Source organism: Tachypleus tridentatus, chromosome 10 (assembly GCF_004210375.1).
Source record: "Tachypleus tridentatus isolate NWPU-2018 chromosome 10, ASM421037v1, whole genome shotgun sequence".
Classification (NCBI taxonomy): Eukaryota; Metazoa; Arthropoda; class Merostomata; order Xiphosura; family Limulidae; genus Tachypleus; species Tachypleus tridentatus.
This window is the reverse complement of record NC_134834.1, coordinates 140,632,343-140,646,467: the sequence shown is the minus strand read 5'-3', so window position 1 is coordinate 140,646,467 and position 14,125 is coordinate 140,632,343. Positions and strand designations below refer to the sequence as shown.

General features: G+C 35.8%; 1 protein-coding gene across 8 annotated transcripts in view; it reads left to right on the top strand.

The window, feature by feature from the left end:
* Window positions 1–313: 313 nt before the first annotated feature.
* LOC143230456 (uncharacterized) overlaps window positions 314–14,125 on the top strand; it is a 67,461-nt gene continuing 53,649 nt past the window's right edge. For 5 of the 8 annotated variants that reach the window (XM_076464050.1, XM_076464047.1, XM_076464043.1 and 2 more), the window contains exon 1: window positions 316–505. Coding sequence is in view for 2 of the 8 variants with exons in the window: in XM_076464041.1 (XP_076320156.1) it covers window positions 490–505 (16 nt within the window). In the remaining 6 variants the exon portion in view is untranslated. Of the gene's footprint in view, window positions 506–14,125 lie in introns of all 8 variants that reach the window. The other 3 variants (XR_013016444.1, XM_076464041.1, XM_076464040.1) reach the window with 1 other exon arrangement.

The following is a 14,125-nucleotide window of genomic DNA, read 5'->3' as shown; positions in this document are numbered from 1 at the left end:
TGACCTACATGTTTTTAGAACGTTATAATTATTCGAGTTTTATTCATTCTAATCTATAGTGATGTTCACTACTGTTATTTAAACTATACTAAACGACAATAAAAAAAGAAGTTTATTGCAAACGTTCACTTAAAGCTTTATCAGTTTCGTTGTCTAAAATACATAAAGATCACAAATTGTCGTAAAAACCACACTGTGATCTGCGATCAAATATCAAAAGTTCGTGGTGTGTATGTTCGTTGATTGGATTGAAGCGCCCTCAGGTGGATATATCTTTTATTAACGCGCAAGTTAAAAGACCACGTGGTTTTGGTGTAATTTGTCACTAACTCGACGAAGTGTGTTGAAATGTAGCTGTTGGTTTCACTCACTTGGATCAGTTTCATTCAGTGGTGTGATGCAAGTTTCTACATCCGAACAGCGAATCATCCGCGAGAGAAAACTTAATAGTTTGCTGTTAAAGTAGTTGCTTTTAAGGTAGCTGTCACGATGAAGTCGAGGAGAGGTGAGTTAAGCATGTGCTAATAATCTCGAATTTGTAAATTTTAATTTGTAGTTTCGGACCTGTGCTTGAGTTAATCGATGTCTGAGGCCATATGGTCGTCAATCGTAAACTAGGACTGTCCACGTGGCCATTGTTGACCCCCAAACAACCTAATTGTTATTTCGTAATCTAAGATACTGTTAACTCTTGACTTATTATTATATTGTACTAAAGTCATGATTGGTTAATGCTTTTGTTTGTATTTAATACTCATAACAGTTGCATTTTATAGGGCTGCAGCGAGTGGCGGTGAATTTGCAGGCGCTCGTAATATTTGTTCATTTATTTTTGCTTTGTGCGTATATATGTTATATTTTCTGGATTTAAACTATATGGATTATATTTAAAATGCCCTCTATGAGCTGTAAGGATACAGAGTTGTCCCGGATCCTACAGGTGTCACTCTCTTTAATCTTCACTCGGGAAGGATTCAGCACTGGCTTAAAATGCTTTCTATGAGCTGTAAGGATACAGAGTTGTCCCGGATCCTACAGGTGTCACTCTCTTTAATCTTCACTCGGGAAGGATTCAGCACTGGCTTAAAATGCTTTCTATGAGCTGTAAGGATACAGAGTTGTCCCGGATCCTACAGGTGTCACTCTCTTTAATCTTCACTCGGGAAGGATTCAGCACTGGCAACAGAAGAATAACAAAAATGCTTGAGCTTACTGGAGAAAAATAAGTTCTGTTAGGATTAGAATATCATTTTACTTGTATGTATATATGATATTAGAATATCATTTTACTTGTATGTATATATGATATTAGAATATCATTTTACTTGTATGTATATATGATATTAGAATATCATTTTACTTGTATGTATATATGATATTAGAATATCATTTTACTTGTATGTATATATGATATTAGAATATCATTTTACTTGTATGTATATATGATATTAGAATCCTATTTATGCTTCAAATTTATAATAATTTGCATACATATGAGATAAAAAAAAAATGGCTTAACACCATGGCCAGGTGATAAGGGCACACGACTCGTAATCTGAGAGTCGCAGATTCGAATCGCGATCACACCAAACACGCTTACTCTTTCAGCCTTGGGGACATTATAATGTTACAGTCGATTTCACTATTTGTTGGCAAAAAAAAAAAAATCTCGATAGTTGGTGGTGATGACTAGTTGCCTTCCCTCTAGTCTTACACTACTAAATTAGGAACGACTAGCTTATAAAGCCGTCGTGGAGCTTTGTGCGAAATTCAAAAACAAAGAAACCATGGTTCATTACACACTTTAAGGCTTTACCAACATATTTTAGTACTTCACAAAGCCCGAGGGAATGGGTATTGCGTATTTTCTTGTCGCTGTTTACCTTTAAAAGACGAGGGACTGCGTTATCCTCGTCTTTTATGATATCGAACTTAATTTATGGTGTGCCTGATGTTGATATCCTTCCAGGATTGCAGATAGCATTAATGTACTGATATAACACACGTGAGGACCGAGCGATATAAATAATTATTTTTACGTGTGAACGTTTCTGCAAATATTTTTTTTTACTGTCAATCATTATCGATTAACAGAAAATAGTACGTTGTGTTGCTCGTAGGAACCACACATTTCCTGTATACTTTAAGTAGGATTGTTTGTTTTGGAATTTCGCACAAAGCTACTCGAGGGCTATCTGTGCTAGCTGTCCCTAATTTAGCAGTGTAAGACTAGAGGGAAGGCAGCTAGTCATCACCACCCACCGCCAACTCTTGGGCTACTCTTTTACCAACGAATAGTGGGATTGACCGTCACATTATACACCCCCACGGCTAGGAGGGCGAGCATATTCAGCGCGACGCGGGCGCGAACCCGCGACCCTCAGATTACCAGTCGCACGCCTTACGCGCTAGGCCATGCCAGGCCCCTTTAAGTAGGAACCACACATTATACTTTAACCATCGCAAAACATCCTTTTACATTTGCTTATTACACTAAGTTAAATATTTAATTAACTAAACTTCTTCAGTCGTTTTTTTTTCCTTTTGTGATAAGACCCGAGTTATTTCGTTTACACTTTTACTCATAATTCTATCGGTGGTTTTTATCAACAATTCCGAGTTGTAAGATATTTGACGACGTGAAACATTTAATGAACTTTTATATAAATTCATTATTCGCTACTTAACATGTTTGGGCATTTTTAAACTGCCGTCTACAGTTTTGAACATGAACTTTTCACTTTTATTAACATGCACAACTATTCTAAGATTTTTGTCAACAACAGGTAGAGACAAACTAATAAAAACAAAACTGGATTGTCCTGGTGAAATTGGGTTGTCTGACCACCGTTTATTTGGTACATTAATATAGACTTCTGATGTTTCTCTCTTTTAATTTCTGTATTTCGAAATATTTATGGGTTTTTCACTATTGATTGTGAATTTATCAACTGTTAAAGTTTATTAATACTAAGTTTTATAGTTTATTAGCTAGTATTTATTTAACACTTACTAAAACAAACGTTTTAAATGCTGGTATGTTTAGTTTAATAACGGTGAATTAATTAATTTGCTCATGTTGATTTCTGAAGATTAACAATGGTGGCTCAGAAGTTTAACTTTTGAAATTAGCTGACGCTGGCTTACGTAGAGTTTTGCACAGGCGCTTACAGTATATATAATTCTGACTTCAGAATTGCTGACGTCAGGAATATATTTATACATCGGGCAGTGTTGAATTTTATGCACAAGTCGCTGTTAAACCATTCGTGATATTAAGGAACTCTTACAGTCACAAATAACACAAATGACTATTTCTAACCTTGCGCTCTTTGAAACATAAAACATTTTTATTTTATTTTACTAAAGCAGTAGTTTAATTATTTAAAATAACAGTTGGACATCGGATTTCAGTATTAATTAGAAACAGGTATGGGTTGGGGGCTCACTCGGTAGCTGTTATTAATCATTTTTGAACCCCTTCTAGCGACAATGTGAACCAATTTATAAAAGTATTTGAGGTATCAAATCATTTCTTGTGTATAGGGTTTGACACCACCATGTGCTAATTTCTATTTATATATCCAATTTTGATCCTGTTCATTTTAGCTTTTGAAAAAAGGAAGGAAAGAAAAAAAAAAGACGAAGGTAAGCTAAGCAACCAGTTTGGCTAATTTACCCAAAAGGAGTGAAAGCACGATGATATCTCTTAGCATTATTTTAGGGCTATGTTATTTTAAAATACAGAATATTTAATCTGTTTACAGTAAATGATCGCGTATTATGGTCAAAATAATGGATGGATGGAATTTGGCGGCACGACAATACAGGCTTAAGGTGTGTAGAAACACTGAAGCCATAAGTAACTTTACAATACATAACAGTTACAGAAAACAAAATTAATATTATTCACGTTGATATAATAACTATTCAAGTAATTTGATGCTTAAAATAATTTGTAGACCACTAATATGTCCTATATCATACTAGCCAGCTTGATGAAACCTAGCACTACTGAGAACGGTCTCGTCGGCACCAGATGTAGAGTTTGACATAATATTCTTCTTTATTTTTGTTTAGAAGTTTTACAACGGGTTTTATGACGCACATTTATTTTATTATTTATGTTTGTTTCAGTTTAATATATATTTAGAAGTGCATGTAACTTATATTGTTAAATGTGTATTGCGAAAGTCCCGCCTGTTCTCTAAATTTGTAGAAGATTCTGGAATATAAGAATCATCAATATGTTTTACATTGTTGCAAACTGAACTTTTGAGAACTTCTAAAGCTTATAAATTCACTCTCCAAGAGACAGTTTTTAGAATATTTTGGTAAGCTGCAGTTGGTATACTGCAAACCTTGGAAGCTATGGTTGTGTAGTATTGGTTGTATATGGAAAAGAATGATACGTAACAGTTTTTATAATTGACTTTAGCTCTGTCTTAGCATGGCATTTCGATTGCTTTAATAGCGACTCGAGTAGTTTCTTAACGTCGGCATGATGGGTGTTTTAACCATGACTCTAGGAGTTTTTAACATTGACATCAAGAGTGGTTCTGGGAGTTCTATAACATCAGTATAATGAGTGTTTTAATCGTGACTGTACAAGTCCTTAACATTGACATCAAGAGTGGTTCTGGGAGTTCTATAACATCAGTATAATGAGTGTTTTAATCGTGACTGTACAAGTCCTTAACATTGGCATCAAGAGTGGTTGAACAGTGGCTGTGGGAATTCTATAACATTAGCATAATGCACCCGGAGTGGTACTGTTAAGCCAAACTTGTCATATTAAAGCAAAAACTACATTCTCTCTAGCGTCTTAATATAAACGTGGAAATAATAAAATATCAATAAAATATTCCTGAGACTAGATGTATCGATCGAAACCGAGATGTCAAATGTGACTAGATGTATCGACTGAAGCAGAGATGTTTAGTGTGCTTCGATGTATAGACTAAAATTGAAATATGTAGTGTGACTAGATGTATAGACCGAAATCGAAATGTCTAGTGTGACTAAAATTGAGATATATAAACTAAAACCGAAATGTCAAGTGTCATTAGATGTACAACCCAATATCGAGATCTGTACTATGACTAGATGTATTTACTAAAACATGTATGTGTAGTGTGACTAGATGTACTATTTCAAGCCTAAATGTAGTCATATTTATTTCATTAGTAGCTCCAATTTATATAGAAAATTGGAGCCTGTTGGGGAAATAACTGCACATGGGTGATTAAATGCCTCGTTCTGTATCACTTTGTTTTATTGCTTCCGTAATGCCATTACAGATAAATAATATCGTAGAAGCCCATATTTTCTTAAACAAACTTATTAGTTTTATACATTGAATGAAGATTTATTTTCACATGATGACTTTGATAATTGGGTACTTATAAAATTGGAAGTAAAAGTTAATTTAGGCACGAGAAAAAAATTCCGTAGGACTCGACTTTTATTGTTACTTAAGTTAGGAACCCAAACTAGCTTCTCTATTGTTGTAATGCCAGCCAAGACTCAAATGCTTACTCTTCTTGCCATGACGTTCATGATGAAGAAGGCCACGCATGGCCAGTTGGTTAAGGCACTCGACTCGTAATCCGAGTGTCGCGGGTTCGAATACTCCTTGCACTAAGCATGCTCGCCCCTTAAGCCGTGGGGGCGTTGTAAGGTGACGGTCAATCCTACTATTCGTTGGTGTAGGTGATGATGACTAGCTACTTTCCCTCTAGTCTTACACTGCTAAATTAGAGATGGCTAGCGCAGATAGCCCTCGTCTAGCTTTGCGCGAAACTCAAAACAAAACAAACCATGACGAAGAAACGCGTAAGCTTGCTGAAACGTCATCCTTTTAACCAAACAAGAGTTTGATTGCACCTTGTACCGCAGCTAATAAACTGGTTATGGTTTATCTTGAACAAGGGAAAAAAAAGGATACCAATACCTTTCACCTAAGTTTTAAAAACCTTCCACACGTGGATGCAACAGTTTCGCACATTGGTAGAATAGTTTCATATGTTAATACAACAGCTTCCAGGCAAAGTAAAAATAGTTCCGCATACGAATATGACACAGTTTTTATGTATGGATAATACAGTTCCATGGATGAAAACAAAACGTATATTGAGTTTAAAGTAAATTTTCAATGGATGAAGGAAAAGCTAATCGAGAATAAATTTTAGTGTATTTGTGTTTGTGGAAGATATTCGAATGTAGCAAATCGCTCTCTGATCAGACAAGCCTTTGAATTTAAACTTTTAAAACTTCTTGGTTTTAATAACAGATTTTCCATAATCCAGCTACACAACTTTTGAAAATAATATTCTTTTCGTTTTCTTTCACGTAAGGAATTGTTCAAGTCGGGAATAAAAAGAATTCTTTTAATTAGGTCAAATTATTCTATTTACCCTAAAATCTCTGAAGAATCCTTTGGAAGGACCATATCTCTAACCAAATCATTAAGTTCACCTTGTATGAAAAGTTGTAGCTCATCACACATTTTAGGTTGAGAAGAATTCCTATCGTCAATTATATTGCTATCAGATTCAGAATCAGAAGAAACTATAATAAGAGTCTTCAGTGAAGTAGATACAGGTACATCAGGTTCATGAGCAACAGATCTTGTAGCAATTTGAAGGTTTGGATGGGAAAGTGCTTTTTTATTCTGGGTGTTGTAGCCTTGTAAGTTACATGAGCAAAAATAGAAGTCATCTCCAAGGTTTCTTGGTTCAGCCAGACAAGTGAAATACCACAAGACAAAGAGTTTTTCTTATTTTTAGTCCATTATTTCAATTCTTCGACACGAAGAGCGGAAGATTTGTGATTTTGTCTTGGTCCCCAAGCCTTAATACAAAATAAGTGTGATACACTTTTTTGATGAATTCTTTAATGTTTTTCCTTTGATTCTTTACCACAAATATAACGGAATATGTGTGAATCATTAAAAAAAAACGTTTTGTTGCCAGAGCAACGAAAGAATAATATTGAAAAGAACAAAATGTCAAAGTACACAAACAAACAAATATTGTCTAGAAATGATGTGTCGTACAACCTGTGTCTATTTATGTACTAGTGATGTGTTTACTGTGGATTCTAGAACGATCAGTAAGACTCGCGACTTTATTAGTCAAAAGAAATCTGTAGTCAGTGGTTGTTAGCAATTTAAGCATAACAAAAATTTTAACGAAAAGGATTCACTTACATAAAAGTATATATAACATTTTATGAAAAAATCTGTAGGAGATGGAGAAAATATTGATATTATTTTCGGATTGAGCGTACATGAATTATTGTCAAACATTTCAACATAATAAAACAATCGGAGGCCTGTACTACTGTCATGTATGTGTGTCTGTCAAGGTTCCACATGTTCATTACTCCTGCATGCATTCTACTACAATGTTACTTCTCAGGCTGAAAGAGCTTCACGGGTGGGATGGACTTTCGAATTATTGTATTTCCAGTACTTCTACTTTCGTTTTCCTCATTTTACCAACAGAATCGGATGTACGTACAACAAATACTAAAACAAAACGTGGCTTATAACGGATAATTATTAAGATTAAAGCTTTAGAAACTTAACAGAAATGTTATTTACTTTATCCTTTATCACCCACCTAAATAACAATTAGATCTTGTTCGTTATATTTTTTCATACAAAAGATATTTCTTATCTGAGAGTAAAACGCTGTTTTTTCCTTTCTTTCTTCGATGCAGTATATAAACTTCTGTGTGTGGTTTGTGTTTTTCTTATAGCAAAGCCACATCGGGCTATCTGCTGAGCCCACCGAGGGGAATCGAACCCCTGATTGTAGCGTTGTAAATCCGTAGACATACCGCTGTACTAGCGGGGGGCATATAAACTTCTATCTTATGGGGTTCTTTTATTGATTCTTTACTTAGGCTGTTCTTCGTAATATGGTACAGTTTGAGATACTTCTATCTCAGACCCTCAGTGGCTCAGCGGTATGCCTGCGGACTTCCAACGCTAAAAACCGGGTTTCGATACCCGTGGTGGGCAGAGCACAGATAGCTGATTGTGTAGCTTTGTGCTTAATTCAAAACAACAACAACAACTTCTATCTTATAACTATCAGGAAAACAAAATCCATAATGAACGTCTGCTGTGACACACACACACACACACACACACACACACACACACATAAAGTTGTGCAAAAGTGTGATTGTTTCACCGTCAACACTCTAAAGTGATAAAATGAGTGTAAAGTCACATCTTTAAGATTGTAGGTGAGCAAAAAATATGCAATAGTTTGTACGTAGGTTGTGTGTTAGTGAGTTCAGTCAGTAATTAACACTTCTAAATTGTTTGATGTAAACAATTACTACTGTAAGAGTTTTATTAATGAGAAAAATATTTTTTGTCTAGTGCGGAGCATATACCTTGTACTTTTATAATATTTCTTCCCTTAATATGGATAATAACTAGAGGTAACTAATTAAACACACTCACCGTAACCCCACATCATGTGGGGTTAAAATATTCTACATAACCTCGTATCATGTGTGAATTTTGTAACTTAAAATTTGTAACACAAAATTCTTTAATAATTTTGTTAAAACTGCAAGTTGTCTTGACACAAAGATCGCGTAGCAAGTGGTTGAGAAATAACGGTAATATAAGGTTATTACTAAAGCTAATAATATTATGACTTCATTGAGTGCAAAGAAACATAGGCCTGGCATGGCCTAGCGCGTTAAGGCGTGCGCTTCGTAATCTGAGGGTCGCAGGTTCGCGCCAAACATGCTCGCCCTCCCAGCCGTAGGGGCGTTAAAATACACTAGTATTTGAATACACTAGTAGTGAAAAAAATATCATGCGTAAATAGAATAAAGTAATTTCAGCATGGACATGGCCAAGTGATTAAGGCGCTCAACTCGTAATCTAAAAGTCCCGGGTTCGAATCTCTCTCACACCAAACATGCTCGCCCTTTCAGCCGTGGGGGGCGTTAAAATGTGACGGTCAATCCCACTATTCGTTGGTAAAAGAGTAGCCCAAGAGTTGGCGGTGGGTGGTGATGACTAGCTGCCTTCCCTCTAGTCTTACACTGCTAAATTAGGGACGGCTAGCACAGATAGCCCTCGAGTAGCTTTGTGCGAAATTCCCAAACAAACAAAGCAAAGAAACATAAGTGAGCAGGCAGAAAAATCGAAATACGAGTTTTTGTATCTTTTCAACTGTAATATTACAATAACAATATTATGGAACAGCATGTACGTTTGTTACCAAGGGATGATTAGTGTTATTACTTAGTTTTGGTATTGTGTATTGCATTTAACCGTAAATATTTTAAGACGTTTATGTAAGGAACACCTAATCGGGAATTAGGTTTAGAAATTAATGAAACATAAGCTGCTTTATACCGTGAAAGTAGAATTTGAGTGTATTGAATAAGCTGAAACTTTGATGTATCAAGCTCTACTACCAATACTAGCCTAACAATGGTATCGCCGTGTGACTAGATCAGATTATAAAGTACATGTTGACCCGGCATGGCCAGGTGGTTAAGGCACTCGACTCGTAATCTGAGAATCGCGGTTTCGAATCTCCGTCGCACCAAACATGCTCGTCCTACCAGCCGTGTAGGCGTTAAAATGTGACAGTTAATCCCAATAGTCGTTGGTAAAAGAGTAGCCTAAGAGTTGGCAGTAGGTGGTAATGACTGGCTAGCTACCTTTCCTCTAGTCTTACAGTGCTAAATTAGGGACGGCTAGCGCAGGTAGCCCTCGTGTAGCTTTGCAAATCAAACTATACGTTATTAAAGCCATATTTAATGGTGGAGAACTGTTAAGTGCTGTTGAAACGAGTAACGTGTTTGGTGAGCTTGTAACTATTCGACGTTTCGGTTCTTGCGTGTATATTCGTCAGGCTGGAGAAAAAACAAAAATTTATCTGACAAAGATACACAAGTGCATCATTAGGTTGTTTACAAAATCTAAACACAGGCTTACTAGATCGGCTGCTCCATGAACAAGGCCTAATATGCCATTACTTTGGTTGGTTGGCACAGGGTTTTGGGAGGGATAGGTTTTGTTTATTTTGTTGTTTTTTCCAATTTCGCGCAAACTTATTCAAAGACTATCTGCGCTAGCTGCTCCTAATTTAGTAGTGTAAGACTAGAGGAAAGACTGCTACTCATCACCAGCTACCGCCAACTCTTGGGCTAATCTTTTACCAACGAATAGTGGGATTGATTGTCACATTATAACGCCCCACAGCTGAAAGGGAGAGCATGTTTGGTGCGACAGGGATTCGAACCCGCGACCTGCAGATAACGAGTCGAACTCCTTAACCCACCAGGCCCAGCATGGCCCGGTGGGATAGAGTCGAAAATGAAGGCTACTCCGTACTTAACATTATTATCTTGTGTCTGGTCTGTACTTAATATATGTTCAAGTCTCAGTTTATTTACATATTGCCTTTATTTATGCCATGTTGCCCGCCGCCCGTGACAATACTTGGAAACACTGTCCTCATTGTGTTTTATCTTCAGGTACAAAAATTCATTTTCTATTGAATATTTGTATAAATTATTTTAAAATACGGGTATATAACTATTTACATCGGGTTTTGATTCCTGTGGTAGTCAAAATAAACATAGTTCATTGAGTAGTTTTATGTTTAACAACGAACAATCATATGATGTTAAATTTTGGAATTACACGTAAAATAAAAACAGTTTAATGACTTAAAAGAGAGTCCCTTCAGTGGCATAATGGCAGGACTGCGGATTCACATCGCTAAAACTCAGTTTTCGATGCCCGTAATGGGCAGAGCTCGGATGGCCCATTGTGTAGCTTTGTGTTCGATTCCAAACAAACATAAAAGATCTAATTCACCCATGTCGGATAAAAACAACTATTTTTGAATGCAAACAGAACATACGACTTACACGGGTAGAACCGGCAATGTTACGTCACGAATCAAACACGTATATCCAGCTAGCGACTACTAGGTTGCTTTACCAGATGTCCCTTTTTATTTATGTTAAAACACCTGCAGCATTTGTAGAAGTTTACTGCTGACGTGGACCGTTGATCAAATAGTCTTTCATTGACAAATAAAACACAAGAGATAAGACCATTGGCATAAAACATAATTTAAGATTCAAAAATAATGTGCTTGTGAAGAATGATTTGTACGAATATGGAGAATTAATTGTGTCTCTTAATCTCCTGGGATTGTATTACCTTCAAGTTAATAATAACTCTAGGTGAACTACACGGATATGGTTTAACGTATAACTTTTGTATTCATCTTAACCTTCGCGAACAATGTATGATGGTGTATCTCAATGATAATGTTACTCTGCTACATGGATGTACTTGAATAATCTGTGTGAAAGGTGATCCAACCCAATAGTTGAAGTGGTTAGAGAATGCAATACAGTTCCCGATCAGAAGTTTTCGATATTTGACAAAGAAGCTGATGATCATGTGTTTTGTTTTGTTTTTTGCTCGTCTTTCTTAAACAAAAAAATACAATTTGAGAGCTTCCAGAATTTAACATTTAGAGGCTAAAGCCATTTTCGGAACGTAGACATCTGCATGATTTAAAGAAGGTAAGGCTGCTTTTGTTAACTCTGCTAATCGAGTATTTTCTTCCGTTATTTCGAAAGCTTAAACTGCTTTATTATGGTATTTCTATTACATAAATTATAATGTTCGATTATATGTTTTCTATATTTTAATATATCTTGACTGGTTTGATCTAACCATTTTACTGAACCAAGGTTGCTAATAAATAATTACGTAACATAGTTCAGAGAAGATTTATCTGCTTGTTAGACGCTTAATCAGTAAAGGCAATGCAATTTTCTAGGTTGACTGGATGTATAAAAAAAAGTTTTAATATCAATATTATAGTGACAAGACAGCTTGAGAATACTATTTTGTGAGACTGTGTACGTTTTTCCACATTTTATGTTAATACTCACGGGGTGCTGACATGTCATGATGATTAAGGCACTTGCCTCGCAACGTACGTGTCGCATGTTTGAATCCCTTCATTGAACACGCCCACCCTTTCAGCCCTGTAGGCGTTATAACATTATGGTCAATCCTACTATTTGGTTTGTTTGTTTGTTTTGAATTTCGCGCAAAGTTATTCGGGGCTATCTGCACCAGCCGTCCCTAATTTAGCAATGTAAGACAAGAGGAAAACAGCTAGTCATCAACACCCACCGCCAACTCTTGGGCTACTCTTTTACTAACGAATAGTGAGATTGACCACATTATAACGCCCCCACGGCTGAAAGGGCGAGCATGTTTGGTGCGACCGGGATTCGAACCCGCTGCCCTCGGATTACGAGTCGAACGCCTTAACACGCTTGGTTATGCCGGGCCTGCTATTTGGTAAAAAGAGCTCAAGGGGATGATGTTTGGTGCAGCACGTGTATTCGAATCATTTGACTATAATATAATGGTAAAGTGCACTTTTTATAGCTTAGCGTATTGGAAGATAAGCAATTAAGTTCAAATTTATGGCCTGCTTATGATCTTCGGCCGACAGACTTAAGTAAGCAAATGAAAAAAAACGTCGGTAATCTTACGGTGGTAGTTGCGCACGCCCCTTTACCCCTCCAGAACCGCCAGTGCCTACGCATAATATTTAATGTATAATTTACAATATACAATTATTGTAATGTATAGTAAGTAATGCTTAATATATGATTTAACAGTCGAACTGGAAAATGTATGAATTTTGGCTTGGTAAATTTTCTTTGTTATTGAAAAGTAAAAAGAACAAATATTACTTAAATTGAACTGAGCCTTCAAATGCAAGAAATAAAATAAAAAATGCATTTGGAGGTTATTGGAAGGTCGAGAGCCTGTGCCAGGATTGGTGTTAAGTTCCTCAGGTATACAATAATAGAAGTAATAGTAATAAATGTTATTTACATTTGGAACTTGAAGTCTGTTAAAAAAACAAAAAAACAATCGAAAAATGATAAAAGTAAAAAATAAACGCTGCTTGTCTCTGTGTTGTCTGTGGCCGTGGAACTGTGAACTGTATCATGCTATCTGTTATGATCACCAGCATATGTGCTGCGAAGGGCTTCATACTATGATCAGCGCTTAAGTTATTTTGCTTGCAAGTCTGTCAGTCATTAAATCGCGGAATAACCCCACTAGTAAATTTACAGGAGTTTTAGACAGCGTTGTGTGGTGGTATTGTTGGGAAATTGTCACATTTAAGATGGGATTGCCTACAATAAAGTTGAAGAGTTAAGTATACTTTTCACCTAACGTTTTCATAACTGTGTAGTATTTTATTTTGCATTAATAAACTAGATACTGCTGTTCGTACCATAACGATGTATGTATAATATGTTTTGGTCTTACAATCTTCTTACATGGGCTATTTATTAACTCAGTCAACTCGATTTACAGTGCATATATTGCATAGTTTGCAGTTCATCTCATTAGGGTGTTATACTGGGAACTGTTTTCTACTTTTAGATTCCTAATGAGAATGATAGATTTTTTTGTTCATCTAATATAGTATCTTTTATTTTTAAATGAGAATTTGTTTAATTTTGAAAAGGGAGTTTCCTTAAGGAATTTTGTGTATATGTTACAGTAGAAAGGGATACATTACTGATTATTTTGAAGTTTTATTTCATAACAAAAAAGATTGTTCCGTAACGCTTTTGTTTGAATACCCTGAAACTAAGGTGACTTTACATTGTGCTTTTGTTCATAACTATTCATCACTTCGTGGCAGAACTTTTCTTCTCAGTATTGTTTTAATAAAAATATGCATAAACAATAGTTTTGCCTCTTGGGAATTTTGCCTCTTTTCGTGCTACTGTATAGATTTTTAACAACGATTCATGCTTTTTACCCTTTAACTCACAAATACTGTTTATTTTGTTAATGTTCTAGGCTTGATCTTTCTAAGGATGACGTTCTTCAAAACAAGTCAAACCCATAGGAATAAACCGAGACAAAAAATAGACCCATTCATCAACCTATTTACAATTGTTTAAAAATGCCCCATCGAGCATTAATTGTGTTTCTTCATCTGTGTGTTTTTGTTTAGAGTCGACCTAAGTTCTATTGAATTTATAGAACAAATTCAAAGAATAACAC